This window comes from Hippopotamus amphibius, chromosome 6 (assembly GCF_030028045.1).
Source record: "Hippopotamus amphibius kiboko isolate mHipAmp2 chromosome 6, mHipAmp2.hap2, whole genome shotgun sequence".
Taxonomy (NCBI): Eukaryota; Metazoa; Chordata; class Mammalia; order Artiodactyla; family Hippopotamidae; genus Hippopotamus; species Hippopotamus amphibius.
Window position 1 is genome coordinate 130,434,081 of NC_080191.1, and position 18,049 is coordinate 130,452,129.

Sequence of the window (18,049 nt, forward strand, 5' to 3'; positions counted from 1 at the left end):
TGATGATCATTTAAGTTATTTCCAATGTTTTGTTAACCATGCTACAGTAAACATTTTTGTACATTTCTTGTGCATGTGCACAGTTTTAGGGTATGTATGTGGAAGTGGAAATGCAGATTTAACTTCCAAAGTGGTGGTGATTCCTGTCAGGTATAAATGAGTGTTTTCTTTCCTCCATATCCTCACTAACCCTTGATATTGTCAGACCTTAATTTCCTCATTCAGAGTAGGTGAAATAGTGTTGTATTATGACATTTTAATTTGCATTTTCTGATTACCTGTGAGTTTAGGCATTCTTTATAACTTTACTAGCTATTTAGGTTTTCCCTTCTGTAGTTTTCCTGGTTGTAAAATTTTAGCATACTTTCAAAATAATTTGGTTCGTATTTGGTAAAGGTATACAAAATAGACTTGTTGAAACAAATCTTGTTTTGACAAGAATCTTTAATAAATTTACTCAGTATAATTTTATACATCTTACTGACAAAAATGAACTTAGGAGGCCAAAAAACACTGAGCTAGTAAATATGTCGTAAACCTTATCATTTTGTTCCTTGGGTGAAAACCATGTCCAGGAAAGTGGATGCTCCACTTATTACTTAATATCTGGTATTTCTGTATTTACTTGAATGATGAGGAAGGCACCCATGTCGTTTGCTGAAATTATGATTGTGCAACTATAGTGACCTTGTAGATAGTGTACACAGCTTGATTTTTATGAACGGGGAGAAGATAGGGTTAGAGGGTTGAGAGAGTAAACCACTAATACAAAGGTGGTAGTTGGACATAAAACAAATGAATAGATGCAATGAATTATGTATTTACCCCTAAAATAGTGAGAATAGATATTTTTTGCTTGGGAAATTCCTCCTATGATTTCTAGTCCTTAATATAGTAAAATCCTTTTTTTTTAAATTAGGGTTGTGAATTTCTTTGCCTTGTCTTTGTTTCTAAAACTCAGTGAATAGAAATGTTTAATATCTCAAAGTGTCACTTAGAATCCATTCATAAAGGTGATTAAGCAAGGGAATCACTGACCTGAGAAACAGGAATTTTTTTCCCCAGCATGTAGTTGCCTTTTTCTAAATCAGATTCCCTGTTAGCATGTAGACGCTAGTGGCACTATAAATATTTGTTGTCTATTTTGGTTGATTGAATATGTGGTAAAACCAATGCTCTGTTTTCATTTGTATTTACTGGGGATGGAGCTATTTAATGACATCCTCCAACAATATATGGCTTGTTCACGTAATGTCTTGTCTGTTTCATGTGACCCAAATGTCCTGAGCTCTTCCCCGGCTCTGGGCCGGGAAGGACTCAGTTGCTCTTTTGCTTCCACTGAGGCACCAGCATCCCTTAGTTTTGGGAAGTTATCTGGGTCTGATAGCTTCCCTGCTTCTTGTATGTCCCCATTTGACCTCCAGGATGTGCTGTTCCATTATATGACTATTGCCATATTATTTATCTGTGTCCCAGCCTGTGGTGATATTGTTTGGCATATAAATTAATATGTCCTCTTAGGGCCTGGGTTTTTAAGTCTTGACTCCCTGAAACATTGTTTTAAAATGAACTAATTCTTATGTATTTTGGCTACCCACATCATTAGGCTAAAACAATCTTATCTGTATTGTCTGCCATTTTCTTGCTGTCCCCTTTCTGTAGGACTTCTGTAACTCTGCTGTCTCCCTTCTGGAAGACTTTGACAACATAATGGTAACACCCCTGCTGTCATTCCTTTTACTTTCTTTTCTTTTTTTTTAAGTAAATTGTTATAGCATTACTCTTTGAACATCAAAATGAGAAGCAGGTTATTCCTCTCTAGCTGGTAATAATTATAGTCTTCATTTCACTGTTACTCACTTGGTTTATGTTTGAGGCTGTAACACAGAATCATGAATGCATTGACCATGTTCACTTTAACAGAATTTATTTCTGAAAGTTGTCCCCTTTGATTGTCTCATGATTTTCATCATACACCTGTGTGGTATACAAACCAGTGGACATTCATGGCCTGGGCTTGGAAATATAGGCCAGTTCATGCACCTTCATCTCAGTCCCAGTTTTGAGCCCATCTGTTCCCGAGCTCTCACTTCTCTATGTGGTAACTCACATCACTAGTAGAGGAACGCATGGCATGCTGACTCACAGGCCAGTGCAAGATAATGAAAACTGCGGTTATGAAACATACCCTTCTCATCACATCCCACTCACTGGTTCTTCCTAAATTCTCAACAGAATGCATCATCTCTGTTTTCTTTCTAGTATGGAGAAGATGTTTTTTTTGAGCATAGATCTTGTGCATGCATGTCATAAGGCTTCATCTCTACTGCTTTGCCTGGGCTAGCTAAAAATGCATGTTTTGCATTAAATTACTTGTAGGTTTCTATATCAGGTAGCCAACCCACAACATAACCCCAAGAAGCATTAGAGTAAAAAAGAGCACACATCTCAGATGTGAATGTAAGTCAACTCGTTTCACTGCCAATTTAATGGGTAACATTTTCTATACATTGGTGAAAATATCCTTAATTGCATATACAAGCTTTGGAAATATTTAGGTTATGAAATACTGTTATATAGGCAATTTCTTTAATAATTCTTTCAGCAAAGGAAAGTTTGGAGACTCTTCTGAAAGCAATCAATTTTTCTATCAATTTTTCTTGACACTTTTAGTGTGCAGAGATCAGGTGAGGTTTTTGTTTATTTAAAAACTTAAACTATCAAATTTAAAAATATTTTGCAGATAGCTTATGTTTGCTGTAGGGCATTTATTGTTCAGATGATAATGTAATTTGAACAGAATACAATTTGCATCTATCATTGATTTTACTTTTTTAAAAATAGACAAAATATTTTGTTCATCAGGTATTTAAAGTCAAAAGGTTATGTGATCTATATATTCATTCAAATAAATGGAAATGTGTATATATTTCTTTGCTGTCCTTTTCACCATTCTTATTTTTCTTTAATATTCTCCAATATTAGGAATTTAATGAATGTGTATACTCAACCAATCAATATGTTATATTCATCATTTATGGGCATGCTAGCAGAATGTATTGTAAAGGTTCATTATTGTATGAGGTGTGTTCATTTCAAAATGAGACAGTTTATTCCAGCAGTTAATGTTACTATTAATTGATTGCCAACCGAGTTATATTTGATATGAAAGCTTTGTAAAAGAATTAAGCATAACTGGTCAACAGGACCTCTTTTAGTTATAGAATTTTCTGTGTATCTATTGTCTGCAGTCAAAATATACCAGTATAATGTGATGACCAAAACTTCTGTTTCTCACCATTTGTTGTTTAACCTTGGGCACCATTACTCAGTACCTTCCAAACCAGTAGTCACAAGCAAAACCCTTTTTTGCTAGTTGACTCATAAAACATAACCCATTGGTTTTCATTGGGTGACTTTTATTATTATTCTTAAATCAGCATTTTTAGGAACAGAGTCACAAAATCTGGCTGTGGTTTTTCAGGCACAACTTGTCTCCCTACTTGTGACCCTGAAGCACTATTGGAAAGTTGCTAAATAAGGATTTGAAAATATCATTACTAATGAATTGAGAGGGTAGAAGATTCCTTATTTTGAAATACTGCTGATTGTAATGCTTACTTCTGCTAATTGGAGTTATAACCAATTCTCCTTTAGAAAGAGATGCTCACATTTTCTCAGTTGACTGAGAGAGTGAACTAATGAAGAGAACAAGACCTAGAAGATTGAATATTATCTTTGAGGATGATTCATCAAAAATTTTTAACTTATTAGATGCATTCATTTCAAATTATGCAAGAGGTTTTGACTCTATATCTCTTTGTGCTCAGATACTTCTCTTGTCTAATTAAAAATAAATCAGTAAGAGAGAGAATTGTTCTTATAAAGACCAGGAAGATGAGTCAGTATTGAACAGCACAGCTTCTTAAAAAGTTTTTAGAAAGTGGAAATTTTAGAAAATATAATAGATTTCTACTTCTTACCCAGAGGCAAGCCTAAAGCAAAGTGTAGAAAAACAAACGAGAGAGACCACATGTAGGAATTTACCTTGGGTAGCACCGTAGAGATGGGTTCACATAGCTGTCAGAATTTCCCAGTGAACTGTGGCTCGCTCCCTTAGCACATGTAGGTTGGGTGCCTGAGCCAGGGGAGCTGGGGCTGGAGCACAGTGTGGCACCTGGCTAGACACAAATATTCACTCAGAAACCAGCCTCCTCAACGGCCCTTTACGCCCACAAACATGTGAAGTTTCTGTTGCCTCTGATTGTTTCAGTTAAGCACAATAAATCAGGAGGGGCAGTTGAGCTACTCTCCAGGTATTAATGCAGGCAGAAAGAAGAAAGCATTAGAATGACACATGCTAAAAATTAAATTAAGAAGAGACTTTTCAAAACAAAAGATGGTACTAAAAAATATGGGGCAATTGGAAACTACTTGGTAAACTAATTTATCCTGAAATATAAATCTGAATTTGCCTCTGGAACTCTTGTTTAACAGATAAATAAATTAAAGCTTAGATTTCCTCAATAGATATTTGCCGAGCCCAGCTCGGCGACTCGAGGTGAGTGACGGGTGCCGCAAGCTTGAAGAAGACACAGACACAGACTGAAGAGAAAAGTGGGACCGGGGGGCTCAAGACCTCTCGGATCAAGAGCCCTGCTGACTCATCCCAGGCTGCTTTTATTGAGTTCGTGGGCTTACATTCTCAGGTTACACTCATAAACAATCAAAGGCCTCACATGACTGAGGCAATTATCTTTGTTTACTTCCTGGGTCTGAGTTGAGCAGGTGTGGATTTGAGCTGGGGGTGGAGAGCAAAACAGCCCTGGGGGTAGGAGACCTCTCTCAGATATTGGGGGTCTGTGCCTCACCCCTGTTGGCCCCTCTGCGACTGTGCCTGTCTTAGGTTGTTCCTCCCTTGAGGAATCTTACCCGTCTTTGGCTAACCAGCCATCCCTCAGGACCAAACAGGGTGATATTAGTCTCCACGCCCTGCACCCTCAGTTCCTCCACTGCTCAAGCAGGACATTCTGAATCCCATCGCTCGGCCCCCATACTTCAACATTTTCAGTGTTTCAAAGAGGTTCCGGAATGTCTTCCCACAGATATTTATTGAGCACTTACTATATGCCAGACACAGTGCTAGGAACTGAGTTAAAAAAAAATCAAATAAAGCTTAGTTTTCAGAAAATAACAGATAAGTAGATTATGTATGACGAAGGTGACCATAAGCCACAATTTGCCAGGCACGGTCTCACTTTGTCCCTGTTCTCCTGGCCTATCCTGGTTCGGATGATACATTATATAATCCCTTCTCGAATGCAGCAAAACCATCTCTACTAACAGTTTAAGACTTTTACTAAATTTCAATTTTTAGTTTTCTTACTTATTCCCACATTATGGTCCTCATTTAGCTTCTGTAAAACCTTTCAAGTTACTAAAGAACTTCTTGGTCATTCATTCTTTACTCAACAGATTGAACTATTTCTACAAATTGAAATAATCTGTTCCTGGCATTATTCTGGGAAAACCAGAGAACAGTGGGAGGTCATTTCAGTGTGAGAGAAGAGGTGGATATTTTTCATTCAGGGCAAATATGATGATAAAAGCTGGCCAACGTGAGGTGTTTGTGGTTTCCTCAGGAAGGATACTGAACGTTAGAATCCTTACCTACTGTACTTAAGTAGTGAGTTGGGGAAAAAAATGGTGATGGAAGGGAACGTAGTCTATTTGCAAATAAAGAGTTTACCTTTAGACTAAAAATGGTTCACTGAAGAATACATGAATTTTAGAGTATAAAACTGATTTGAAATTTTTCACCCCTTTCTTACTTTTTTTCAGAGTTACAATGTTTTCCCTTGAATGTTAATTTTGTGATTTTAAAAATGTAGGTAGTTTTTAGTTCATATTTCTTAAATTTCCATAATCTCAACGGCTCTTTGTCAATAAAAGAGCGTTGCCCAGTAACTCAGATACTCACCTTATTAGTGTTCTAGTTTCCCCCCACATACAAGTCATAGTTTATGTCATAAGGTTCTTCAGTAAGCAAAAAGGAAGAGTAAAGAGTTAAAAAAAGATCTGTTCTGTGTATCTGCGTGCCTCTGTCACATGCAGATCACATCTTGTTTCCCTCCAGGCCAAAAAAGGGCATGGGTATTTTAGACTACTTAGGGATCTCAAGATTCTAACTCACATAAATAATCCATTTTTCTTTTCTTCTGTAAAAATGATAATATACATATATTTGTCCCGCCAAGAAGCCCAGCATTATGTTTCAGGGATCTTGGGCGAGGCTGTCAGGGAGCCCTGGCTCATGGAGTGGCTTGTAAAGGTCTGGTTGATCTCATGACTCCCTGACTTAGTGTTTGGAGGATCAAGAGACATTTGGATACTTTGGGGCAATACTTGTAGGTTCCAGATAGCCACACTGCTGTGCAGGGGCTCTCCTAGAGGGGGTTTGGGCTATTTTTCTTAGACTCAAGCAAATAGAGATTTAATTGCACTTAGATTAATCAGCTAAAGGCTCAGAGTATCTTCATGGTACCCTATGCTGGAAAGTTAGAGTCTTGTTGAAGCTGTTAAATATAGATACCATCCTCGATGCTCTCAGAAACTCGTGTTTGGTCCATGTGTAAGTGGATAGCCATCTTAGGAGAGGCCAAAGTTTCTTAAATGCCCTCAAGTGCTTTTATGTGGGGATCAGAGAAAGGCTTCACCATCTGATGTGTACGTTTCATTTCAAAATCTCATTAACAAGTCTTAATAAATATTCTCCTTTTTGTTTCTTATTGGGGTGAGTTAAGAGGCTATATGTCCCCAAAGAATAAACAGAAAATGAGATTTTAAGTATTTTCATCCTCGATAATCACATATGGATGCATCTCATCATAATGGGAGAAGACCCTAGTTTTTGGAGACAGACTCGCCTGAGCACTCACGGCTCAGCCAGGTCTGGCTGATGAGTGAGCTTGCTAAGCGATCTAGGCTCTTTGAGCCTGGATTTTCCTACCTGAAGAAAATGGGGATGATGTTCTCTCCCTGTGGAGTTTCTGTGAGAAAATGGGAATAAGAACAAGAAGCCCAGTCCCTGACACATAATAGATGCTTAATAATTGTTGGTGCTTCTCCCTCTTAAGCTAAATGTTTATTCCTTTCTCCCTGCCAAAAATATCTGTACTACTTTCCAAGAACATTGAAATTGGTTTTATATAACTGTATTTTAAAATAAACTTTTAAAAAACAAGGACATCTATGATATAAAACAATAGTAAAATATCCTAGAATAAACCCCACTTCTATATAATTAGTAAGTCCTGAAAAAACCAAGGGATGGTCAGAAGCTAGGCCTCTTTCTATGATTAATACCACAGGCTTCCATGAAATAGCTTTTGCCACCAAAACATAAAATACATACAGCTGCCTTAGGAATGTATGTATTTTCCTCAGGCCAAAACATGTATTAAATTAAGACTGGTGAACAGATGTTAGTTGCTTTTATTTTACATTGTAGTTGGTTAAAATTGTATTTGATATTAACTTATTACACATTTTCATTTGGTTATATTGATTATTAGAGTCATAAGAGATACCAGATTCAGCCCTTGCATACGTGGCTAAATAGGCAATTTTTAGATCACTCTGGCGAAACCGTCATTAAGAAGTCATGAAGATTGTATATGCCATTTGTATGTGCCACGTCACATGTTCTCTTACTTTATGGGCACAAGATGAGTCAACTCTGGTTTCAGATTTCACAGTTCGAGACGCATGCCTTTTGCTCTAGCGGGTTATTTGGACCCTGGAGTGTGTGGGAAAGCTGTCTCAGAGGCTCTCTGATGACCTAACCATTGATTGTTTTGGCTTGTGTTTATGTATGTGTTTTCACTGCGGACATCTGTAGTCTTCTTTGGAAGAAATAATAAGTGCAGCGATCTCTACTGTTAATAGGAAATTGATGAGAAAGAGTATTTAATGCAGTTTGGAATCTGCACGTGTTGTTCTCACATAAGGTTTGGTGTCATGGGTTTTGGGGGTTATTAACCAGGAGCTCAATCTCACCCTTGCTGTTATGATCAAGAGCCGCCCGGCTTTGTTTTCCAGGGCCAGCCGGGGGACCAGGCTGCTGCTCTCTTTGCTGCTCAAGCACGGCCCTCCCCTCAGCTCCCCCAGTATCCAGGGCTGCAGCAAGCACAGGTACCTATGTTTGCTTTGTAGATGCTGCTGGGATTTTTAATGTTATTTATCTGAAGGGGGGAACTAAGTAAGTAGGGTATCAGTTTCTTTATGGGCTGTAGAACTAAGTTACTTCTTCTGCTTATAGATTATAGTTGACATTTCAGTAAAAGCTTTATCAGTCATTATTAAACAAGTCTCAGGTTTGATTAAAGGGCATAAAACATTTTAGGAAATTCTTGAATTAGAAATATCAATTCATACCTTTCTATTGATGATGGTAGATATTGAAATGGTAAACAGTCCCAGGGTATGTATATTATAATGTAATCATGTAATTCATGATTGAATTTATGATATTCAAAGATAGCTTCGAAGAGGAATCATGGTAGAATAAGAAGATAATTGGCCTTGGCATCAAACCTTGACAAAATTCCTGACAACCTACAAACTGTATAACAGTGTGCAAGTTACTCTGAGTCTTGGTTTCCTTCTCTGTAAAACAGAGATAAACATTGTGGGGATTTAACACAACCTAGGAAACTAGCAAAGCACCAGATACACAGTAGTTATTTAGCAAATGATAGATTTGCCTTAATATGATGCACATCTTGAGCTATTTTTATTAACAGTTTTGGTATTTCTGCTTCCATATCCTTTTACTCTATCCCTCTCATAATCAGGAGGCCAGGGATGTTGGCAAGACCTCTAGTTGGGGCCAGCAGCTCATACTGTGTCCACAGCTGAAAGGAAGGCTCAGGTTGCCCTTCACAGGCACTGAGCCCCACAGCCTGCGTCGCTGCAGGCTGCCTGCGTCGCTGCAGGCTGCCTGCAACGCTGCAGGCTGCCTGCAGGAAGGTCATTGTCCATCACTCTGTCTTCCAAGTCGGAACTATTCAACTACATTAAAATGTGGTGCTATGAGGACCTGAAGAGCAGTCCTCTTCTATTTTAATCAGCACTCTGTTCTATAAATTGTAGATAGTGGTCGAGCAGAACCTGAAGTTTTTCATTTACATCGGGTGTCAAGATTTGGAGAAACAGCCACTTATATATTAATGTTGAATAGAAAAATTAAGTGTCTCGATTATTGGTAGGTTCCTGAAACAGGCTACAGTCCAGCCAGAACTAGAGATGATTGAATAGTCACCGATGACACCCTTATTCTCTAGTTAAGGTAATTGATTGGGGGGGGGGGGCGCGGTGCAGGCAACTGGTTAGTTACTACAGACAAATGCATTAGATCCAAGGAAGTATAGTTACATACGAGGAAAGTGTACTCCTTTATTTTAATTTACATTGAGCATGAGCAGCTCTTCTGATTAATTTTGGAAACAACATTAATGATACTTGGGATCTGTCGAACGTGGATGTCATCCGTGCAGCAAAGGTATGGATGCTTGCCTGATTATTTCTAGGCAGAAACATGCCCTTCTTTTCCTCAAAATAAGAAGCTGAGCTTAAAACTGATCTCTTAACCAAGTGAGGATTCGTTTTTTTTTTTTTTAATTGAAATTTCTGGTGAACCAGTATACAACCAGCTCATTCTATAACTCTGTAACTCTCCCCTGTCTCCAGAGTGATCTTCCTCATACTTTGAGTTAAAAGAGGCTTTGAGAACAGTGAATTTCAGGGGGCTCCTCCTGGCTTTGTTTTTGCCCCGTGTTATCTTAGCGATAGGAAAGCTGGTGGCAACTGGAAACGTTGACTTCCTTCCTTGTGCCTGCCTGCAGACCATGCCCCAGGGCTATACGATGTATGGAACCCAGATGCCTTTGCAGCAGACCCCTCAGCAGCAGGCTGGCAGCGTGGTCCTGTCTCCTACCTATAATTCCAGAACCTATCCAGCTGCGCATTCCAACCCGGCGCTAATGGAAAGACTCAGACAGATGCAGCAGCCACCGAGTGGCTACGTTCAGCAGCAGGCGTCGCCGTACCTGCAACCCCTGACTGGCTCTCAGAGGTGATGTGTGTGGAAGTAATGATGGCATTACTGTGCTGCTTCTAGGACATAGTGCTTTGTAATTGTTCTCACGGGCCTGCATGTTCGCATGTTATCTTTATTCTTGTCATCTCATTTTTAGCAGCATCCAGATCGTGGTTCATCAGAAGCAATGTGCCATCTTGTTTGTTTCATTCAAGGCCCTTATTGTGTGACTCACATCTCCCACAGTATTTGTGTAATATTTTTCGATGGTACCACTATGTTATTAGCTCCATGTTCTTTTTTCTCCCCCTCCCCCTTTAAAAAGGTTTTTTTGGCTATAAATATTGAAGATAAAAAATTGTCGGTTATCATTAGCAATGCCTTTTTATGTTGATCGGGGCCCATAACAGTTTTGCTGCATATCTTAGTGTCTGCCTTTTCCATTTCAGGAACGGCTGGCAAACCAGGATCGTGAAAGATTCTTAACTCAGTTCTTGTTTTCATGGGCTCTTCTAGACATAGTGTATAACTGCACTGTCCGTTACAGTAGCTACCCACCCCGTGGGCTATTTAAATTCAGGCTAATTAAGGTTAAGTTAAAAAATTTAGTTCCTCAGCTCTCAGTCGCACTAGTCACATTTCAGGTGTTCATCAACCACATGCGGCCAGCAGGGCCAGCTTTGAAGGTGTGCGACCTGCACAGTCACTCAGGGCACTGTGTTCAGAAAGCCTGCGTGGTTGATTTTAATGCTCTACTACTGTCACCCGCTTGAAATTCTTACTAATTTTTGATCGGAGAGCCCTGCATTCTTGTTTTGCACTGAGACCCAGAAATGATGTAGCTGGTCCTGGTGGCCAGTGGCTATCTTATTGGACAGCGTAGATGGAAGTTCTGTTGCGTGGCTTTGGTCTGGGAGAATTCAGTGTCATGCAGAATGTTGCACTACAGTAGACAGCGGCTTGGCTGCCACATGTTACCATCAAAGACTGCAGGTCAACTACAAGTAATTGCTGTTTGGAAAGTTGGATAGTTGGCACTGCTGATGGTAGCACATTTGGGAAAATAAATAAATTTGGAAAACATGCATTACATTTATTATTTGTCTAGTAAGTGGCAACATGGCATATTGCCTAAGAACTGGAACTTCAGAGCCTCGAAGTTCTGGATTTAAATCCCTCCTGTGCTATTTCCTGTCTGAAAACCTTTGGTAACTTACTTTTCTAGCTCTGTTGGCTCATTTTGAAAATAGGGACAATAAAACTGTTGACCTCAGAGGACGGCTGAGGGGGAGTAAACAAAATAACAGATTTCAGACACTTCCCACAGTGCCTGCTCCAGATGAGCAGTTAATGGCATTTGTTATTAGAAACTATTAAAACCTTTTTAAAAAAAGTACTTTATCCATGATTGCAATTTTACTATAAGTAGTAAGTGTACTTGCTGTCCTTTGTCAACTGATACCATGTGTCTCTGGGAATCTAAGTTACCTTAACCACTGGCCTTATTGCATTTGACTTGTACATAGTGGTTATCGAACACGGTAGTTTCTTTGTGAGTGTTTGTATTGTGCCAGCGGCACTGATTATAGCTTGGACAGTACGCTTGGGCCTGAAAACCAGTTCTTTATTCTTTGCCAGACTGAATCATCAGTCGCTTCAGCAGAGCCCTCTGGTGGGTGGAGGAATGGATGCAGTGCTGACTTCGGCACATCCAAACCTTCCCTCGGTGCCCCTGTCTCAGGACCCGATGAGGCCCAGACAGCCACAGGTTCGACAGCAGCAGAGGCTTCTCCAGGTATGGAGCTGGGAGTGAGTGCAATGTGTGTGGGGTCCTTGGCAGTCCTAAAAAATAGCAGACACTTCAGGCTGTAACTGCCAAGTTCGAGGAATCCTGTGTATTTGACACTAGGAGCTAAATCGGTGTAATTTAGTTCCAATTCGGCAGATGTCTTCCTTTCTCTGTGCATCTGCCTGGTTGTGGACAGGAGAGTACATTTTGCAGACCATCCTTCCCGTTTCACAAAGGCTTGGGAGGGTAGCTGGATGCCTTTATCTTAATAGTGTAAGCCTCAGCTTCCGCAGTCACTGTTTAATGAGAGGCCATGCAATTTGAATTCAAAATTTCTTATATCTGTGTGTTTTTTTGTTTTAAGTTGAGCTTTCCAGAGTTTTCATCAGATTTCTAGAGGGGTCTGTAATCCAAAAAATTTTCTGTTTAGTACCTCTACTCTGATTGGGATGTGAAGTTGGAGTTACGTAGGTAGGATACTTCAAAGGGATATTTCATCTTGTCTCTGGTAGTATCCAAAGAGCTCTCCTTCACTTATTTGATATAGATATTTGCATCTGCTAGATAAAGGGCCCCTTCCCTTAATACATTCTGGCTTCTGCCTCCCTTATTTAGGGAATATAGGCTCTTATGTTTACCTGTTCCATTTGTCTTTATTATTAGCAAGCTTGTCCTGTGTTATTAGATTGGAAATTGCCTGATGAGTCTGTACAGTGGACTCTAATCTTATCGAAATTCAGCTTAAGATGCAGTCTTTTTATGTATTTCTAAGAAAGAAAAAAAAAAAAAGCAATACCAAGAATGGGGACTCTAGTAGAACTGGGGTACCCAGGAGCTATACTCTTTGTATGATGTCAATGAGAAATAAACCTGTCATGCAGAAAGGGACAGCAAAGGAACTTTCAGGTCTCAGCCTTGACACTGATGGTGGGAAGAAAATATTTGAACCATTAGCTCAAATGAGTTTGAGGTCTGAATTCACAGTGACCCAAAAAATTCTGGTTGGCAGTGCCATCAGGTTGATGGACCAAAGCCAACACAAATCTTCAACGAAACTGGGCTTCACAATTATAAGATGGCATGAATTTCATCCCAGTTTTTACCTGTTAAAATGCGGAAACAATTATATGGCAAAATTGAAAACATGGTAATTGGTTTGGAGGGAGTGTGGCCTATAGATGGTCAACCCCACTCATTGTATATGTTAGTCTCCAACATGGTCAAAACCCCTCTAATCCTTAATTTTGTCGTAAGTAAAATGGAAATAATTATAGTGCCCACCTCTTAAATATGTAGTGAAAATTAAATAAGAAAATGCAAGTGAAGCACCCATTTGGTAATATTATGACTGTTAATGCTCACAGTGATATCTTAAATCAAAATAATTTTTTCCTAAGTTCTAAGTACATGTTTCAGAACTTTTTAGGACTGATATTTATATTTCCCTCTGTTTTAAAATTTCTTATTTCCAAATCACTGAGGAAAGTTATTACATTATTTATTTATTTACCACTTCCTATCTTACACTAGTATTTTTTTTTAAGGCAGCAAATTTTGAAAACCTTTCTTATTGGTTACTGTGTACTTTTTATCCCAATAAACATGCTGTGTCCTTCTGATAATTGTTTCATTACCAGCGCATTCCTTGGAGATAAGGAAAAATGATTTGCTTCTGCTTCTGAATTACACTTATTCCTTTTTTGGTGATTGACTGCCTCCATAAAGGAACAGATTAATACTTGCAAAGTTGGGCTGACTTTTTCTGAAAGGGTTCACAGAGAACCCAGTGGAGAATTGGCTTCCTATTGCAGTTGTTGTCTTTCCGGTCCAGCTTCCACTGTTCATGTTGGGAGTGGCCTGCCCAGACCTCAGCTAGGATTCCAAATCCATGACCCTTGTCACTTAGTGAAAAGTGCCATTGGGCAATAGCTATTGATTACCTTGCCCTAAAGAAGACAAATAGTTTGAGGGATAGTATGCAAACCAAGTTGGAAAAATGCAAAGGATGAAAAGAAGTCTGGTGCTGTCATCATCAAGATGAAGTGTTTGGGTGGAGGAGACTTTAAAGGTCATTGAGACAAACCACCTCTTAATATTTTCCTCTCCTCTGTGGTGCCCCACCTAGTGGATGTCTAGTCTGTGTTTCTTCTGTGACTTGAAAGTGTTTTCCAAGATCCATGTATTTAAGCCAACATCCATGGACACAATTTATGATTTTATGCTGCTAATTTATGCCAGAATGTCTCACATCTACATCTTCCTTTAAAAAAAAAAAATCTAAATTCAAGAGTTCCTTTGGGTACCATAGGAAAAGAAAAGATAAATTGTCTCACCAGTCCTTGTCTCACCTGGTAGCATAAGATGGGATAAAATATGTGGAATGGCAAATGACATGAAAGAAATTAAAACAGTAAGTACAAAGCCTGTCCCTGGACAGTGTAGGGTGGTTTAGACCGTGAACACTGTGGCTACCAAAGAAGAGATCCTTGGGGTTGGAGTAGTCTGAGAGTGCATGGGAGAGCAGATTTAGGTCTTGCCCTTGAAGGATGAATGATGTTTGGCAAGACAAAGCTGGCGGAGGCAGTTGTATGCCATCTTTATTGGAGCAGGCTAATTAGATAAAAGGCTTATGGAGGGAGGAAATTGGAATGATACTAACCTCCTACTTTTAAATGTATAATTCTTTTTCTTTCTTTCCAGATGCAGCAGCCCCAGCAGCCCCCCCAGCCTCAGCAGTCCTCACAGCCCCAGAATCAGACCCTTGGTCTCCAAACGATGCAGCCCCAGCAGCCTTTGGTAAGTCCTGGTGTTTTGGAACCGAACACGTGGGTTTCTTCTTCTTCTTCTTTTTTTTTTTTTTTTTTTTGGTGGGGTTCTTTAAAGGCAGATTGCATTTTTCATGTCCCATAAGATTGTTAAGAAGTGAAGAAGCCTAAATATACCCTACCGGTTTCTCCCTAGAACTTCATCAGAGTAGGGTTGTGTTTTTGTTGTAGTTAATATATTTGTTTTCATAGAAGTTATAAATAAATATTTGGGGTTCGGTAGGTTATATAATTTTTCCTTTTCACATTTCTTCAGACTTTTCCATTCCATGGACTAAAGATTTATATTGAGAAACCAAGTTTTTTTCTAAACAATGGTAAAATGATAACCTACCATGGATATGTTTAGAAGATTATCTTACTTGGCTTTGAATTTTCATTATAATCCCAAAGAAGCATGAGAGTACTTTCTAAAAAACTATCTTTTCTGATGTAAAAGGAACTCCAATTTTAGCCAGTTAGCATTTGCTGAAAGAATTTTCATATAATTCTTTTCGTATAATTTCATGAAATTTTCACATAATCCTGTAATTTGCTTCTGTAGCTTTGTAAGTCGAATTTTGAAATGTTATATGCATAGCATCAATCAACATGTTCCAAGCCTCAGTAGTTTTTACTTTTGTCAGTGCCATACCCCTTCTTTATTATTTACCTATTTTTCTTTAAATTGCCTCATCTCCTATTTCCTTAAATAAATGTTTTCTAAAAAGAAGCATTTTATCACTGCTGTCAATGGTAGTGATCACATCACTTATCACATATTGGAAATATCTGTAAAAATAAGTACTTACTCTGCAGGTACCTCGGCAACATGAGTTGTGTGAGTAAGTACCACCCCTAAGACAAGCTGGTTTACTGCACGGGTCTCACACTTCAGAAAATACTGATGACAGACTCTTTCTAGGACAGGATTTGAAAGATGGATGGCTTTTCAATTTTTAGTAAAGAAGGAACAGGATGGCCAGGGCTGTAGTATATTAGGAGGGATAGAGTGTTAGTGGGAAGGGACTGAGAGGGCCCAAAAAGGACTGGAATGGGACACCTTGAGGGCATTTTTATAAGTCTCTGCCTTGGCCATTTTGATCTTCATTTTTAAGGAAATTCTTCTTTATCATGAGATGTAATAATTATTTTGGGTAGGGTAAGAAAATAAACATTTGATTCTATCACCAAGTTAAATTTATAGGACTGGGGTGGAAATTGCCTTTAAACTTTTTCATTATAATTGGAAGCAAAGAATCACCTCATACAGAACTGAGAGGAGACCCTGTCCCCATGTTCCACTAGGATTAAGCATATCTCATATAGCGGAATTTAGTATCTGTCTACTCTTCTAATAGTTTCATAAATATTTAATAAATTTTTGTGTGTAGAGGATATATATCACACATTCAGTTTTGACTTCTAAGACAGTACTGGTGTGTTTTAATGCAGTAGGTTGTATTTGACTCACTGACTTAAGATACTTCCATCCCAGGGACTGGGTGGGTAGTCAGGTCAGGCTCATTCTTGTTCCCCAGTGTATTCATTGCGAAGTAATTTTGGAGACACAAAGGCCTGCAATTCACAGTAATCTTAATGGGTAGTAAAATCCACAGTAGGCTTTTTATGGCTTTTTTTTTTTAAAGCTGAAATCTTTAAAAAGCTCCCTTGAGAAGCACAGTGTCTTATTTTGCTATTTAGAGCAATATGTGATAATCTAGGCAGCAGCTGTTTGTACAAAGGCAGAAATGTGCATCCTAAGTCTTAAAGTGGGCTAAGAAATTTATCACCGTAGAATGACAGATTTCAGGTAGTTTCAGAATTAGAAGTTTTAGGGACTGTCAGTGATCTTGGATTTTGCGTTATGATAATGTTTTTGCATACTTTATTACATATCCTTTTAAGTTTATTAATATAGTCCACATGTTTGATTTTTAATAGCTGTGAAATCAATCAGTCCATTGTATTGCTCTGCTATTACCTGTTTAACCACCCCACCTACTGTTGAACATTGAGATTGTTTCCAGTTGCAAAAAGAGTCATGCTGGGGATATTTTGATGTTTTCTATTGCCCTCCCCCCCTTTTTTAAAGAACTTTTATTGAGATACAGTTAACAGACAATAAAATGCATATATTTCGAGTGTACAATTTGGTATTTTTTTTCTTATTAGTAATGTATACATGGCAATCCCAATCTCCCAATTTGCCCTTTTTTTGCTCTCCTTCCAATAAAAGAAAATAGAAGCATGAGAAAAAAGTTCTAATTGTGTATCTTCAGAAGAGCAATAGCACAAAGCCTCAGCAATATTAACAAAATTTTTATATTTCTTTTTATCTTTAGGTACTGTTCCTTTTCTCATTAGTTCTACTAAGATTTATTAGATGTATTATAAATATATTTATTATAAACATCTCCAGCAGATCCAATTTTCGTTACCGGCCAGTGTTCTTCCTTGTCTCTTTGCTGGAGACAGAGCGGTAAGCTGGCTGTTGAAGAGAGGCCAGCTCTGACTCACAGCTGTCCTTCATGCGGTCTCAGGGGAGACGCGATGGTGCCAACACAGCCACCACCCTCCTCATGACTTGCCCTCCTGCTCTCTGGTGACATTCACAAGTCGACAAGCGCTTACTCATTCAGTATGTACAGTGGAGGCTGGTACTCCGCCCGAGGTCAAGGAGCACAGCGATGACGGCCCAGGCTTGCTTCCTGCCACCAGACGGCTTAGGCTCGTCGGCAGTGTCCAACGGCAGCCTGAAACCTGGAAGGTAGTAGAGGCACTAGCGAGGCTGTATTTGCTTGCCAGGGCTGCCGTAACGAGGTAGCACAAAGCGTGTGGCTTACACAATCAGAAATGTATGGTCTCACAGTTCTGGAGGCTGGAAGTCCAAGATCCAGGTGTCAGCAGCGCTTGTTTCTCCTGAGAGCCGAGAGCCACGCCTCTCCCCTAGCTTCTGGTGGTTGGCTGGGATCTTTGGCACTCCTTGCGCCATCTTCCCCTCTGTCCTCCCATGACGGTCTCCCTGTACTTGTGTTTGTGTCCAGATTTCCCTGTTTTCCGGAGTACACCCGTCATCAGTTGGCTCCCTAGTGACCTCGCTTTAACTTGACTACCTCCGTAAAGACTCTAGCTCCAAATAAAGTCACTTTCTGAGGTACTGATGGTTAGGACGCCAGCGTATCTTTTGTGGGGAACATAATTCAACCCATAAGAGAGGCCAAGAGGAGTGTGAGACGTTTGGGAAGCCTTGAAGGAGGAGGTTGAAGGCAGGGGACCTCGAAAGGCATTCGTGTTTGACTCACTGCTTTTGGCTACTAGTCCCTTGTCAGTCTGTTTCCTTGTGGACAGCAGCAG

At 39.3% G+C, this 18,049-nt stretch overlaps 1 protein-coding gene across 1 annotated transcript in view; it reads left to right on the forward strand.

Annotated features, from left to right (window-relative positions):
* Positions 1 to 18,049, forward strand: part of MED12L (mediator complex subunit 12L) — a 329,018-nt gene that overhangs the window by 299,422 nt on the left and 11,547 nt on the right. Inside the window, exons 40-43 of the mRNA XM_057737852.1 lie at positions 8,101 to 8,193; positions 9,906 to 10,135; positions 11,738 to 11,894; positions 14,589 to 14,684. Of these exons, the coding sequence (XP_057593835.1) occupies positions 8,101 to 8,193; positions 9,906 to 10,135; positions 11,738 to 11,894; positions 14,589 to 14,684 (576 nt within the window). The remainder of the gene's footprint in view (positions 1 to 8,100; positions 8,194 to 9,905; positions 10,136 to 11,737; positions 11,895 to 14,588; positions 14,685 to 18,049) is intronic.